Below are 1,537 nucleotides of genomic sequence, written 5' to 3' on the forward strand. Positions count from 1 at the left end.
TCCGAAAATAAATGACACGACCGCTCGCTCTCTACAACCACACTCCAATACAACCGAATAAGCCAATCCTAAAGTTTTATAGATTTCACGCAGACCGTTAAAACGTGCCGTAGTAGGATTAAATCATTTCGTACCTAGGAACAGGTTAACCGCTTCAGGTATTTCATTTCTGATTTGTTTAAAACTACAGGGTTATGTAATTTTTAGATTTGATATTTCCAAATCTAAAAATTCGTGAATTTCATGGCAGATCCATTATTGATGTGAGCAAAAAATACTCAGAAAAATGTGGCCAAATATTTTGAGCCTGTTTTGCAGGATAAGATTAAGACAAAAATGAGGAAATGGAACGTGCATCCCATTTCATGCGATGGCATATCTTTTCAGACATATTTTTTTTTATGATGAGATTAAGCGAAAGCTTCTTTTTTTCACCTTTATTTCTTTATGACAATTTTACGATACAAACGCATCCTTCTGCCTTTCATTTAAGCCTAAGTCATGTAACATTTTAACACGTATACCATAAAATTTACAAAATATCGACCAGGAAATTTCAAATCTCCGCGCCAACTTCACCTTCCCTTGTTATATAACCAGTTATATAACCCCGTAGTTTTAAACAAATCGGAAATGAAATACCTGAAGCGGTTAACCTGTTCCTAGGTACGAAATGGCTTAATCCTACTACGGCACGTTTTAACGGTCTGCGTGAAATCTGTAAAACTTTAGGATTGGCTTATTCGGTTGTATTGGAGTGTGGTTGTAGAGAGCGAGCGGTCGTGTCATTTATTTTCGGGCGGCGTGACGAGGTGAGGAGAGAAGAAATGCGTACCGAAGTCATAATTACCGTATTTTTACCGATAACTACTATTCAGAACTTTGCACAGCATAAAGCTGGAATTGTATAACTATGATTTTGTTTGGGTGCATGTGCGCGTGTGCATGCATGTATGTGTGTGCGTGCATGGGTATACGTTTGTTGTGCGTGTGAGTATATACTCATGTCGAGAAATAAGTGGGACGAATACTCAAGACGAGACGAATGATAACTCCGTTATACTTTATGCTTTTTATTCATTTTAAATGGTTCCAACTGTTTTTCACTCTTTCTAATTAGATATATTTCCTGAAAAGTGTGTAGAAATTGTGCTGCAATGCAAAAGGACTATAAGGAAGGTTTCCGGATGTTTCTGTTGATTTTCTGGACGAGATCTACTTCAAAATTTACCACCATTATCTATAACTGTAAAATGCACGTTCCATTTCCTCACTTTTGTCTTGTTCTCTTCCCCTCTTCCATCCCGTCGCTTCCCTCCATCCCTCGTCTTCTAGCTAAGAACTCCGTTAATTTGCATAAGTTACCTTGTAACTTTGTTTCATTTATGTTCTCATCCGGTCGTTCCTTGAAATTCTGTTTAACTTTCCTGTCATTACTAGCATTTGCCAGTCGGCATTACAACTTACGTGATTGTACAACACGTATATAACTTGTGCTTCACACAAAACCGACATTTGCCTTAATGTATCCTGATGC

At 37.7% G+C, this 1,537-nt stretch overlaps 1 protein-coding gene across 1 annotated transcript; it reads left to right on the forward strand.

The window, feature by feature from the left end:
• Positions 1-82: 82 nt before the first annotated feature.
• LOAG_15489 (hypothetical protein) lies at positions 83-911 on the forward strand (the record flags this gene model as incomplete). The annotated part of the gene is made up of 2 exons (XM_003150979.1): positions 83-158; positions 667-911. Coding segments are annotated over 2 exons (321 nt in total), but the record flags the coding sequence as incomplete, so codon positions are not given.
• Positions 912-1,537: the final 626 nt, after the last annotated feature.

The sequence above is a fragment of the Loa loa genome (assembly GCF_000183805.2).
Source record: "Loa loa unplaced genomic scaffold supercont3.785, whole genome shotgun sequence".
In the NCBI taxonomy this organism is placed as follows: Eukaryota; Metazoa; Nematoda; class Chromadorea; order Rhabditida; family Onchocercidae; genus Loa; species Loa loa.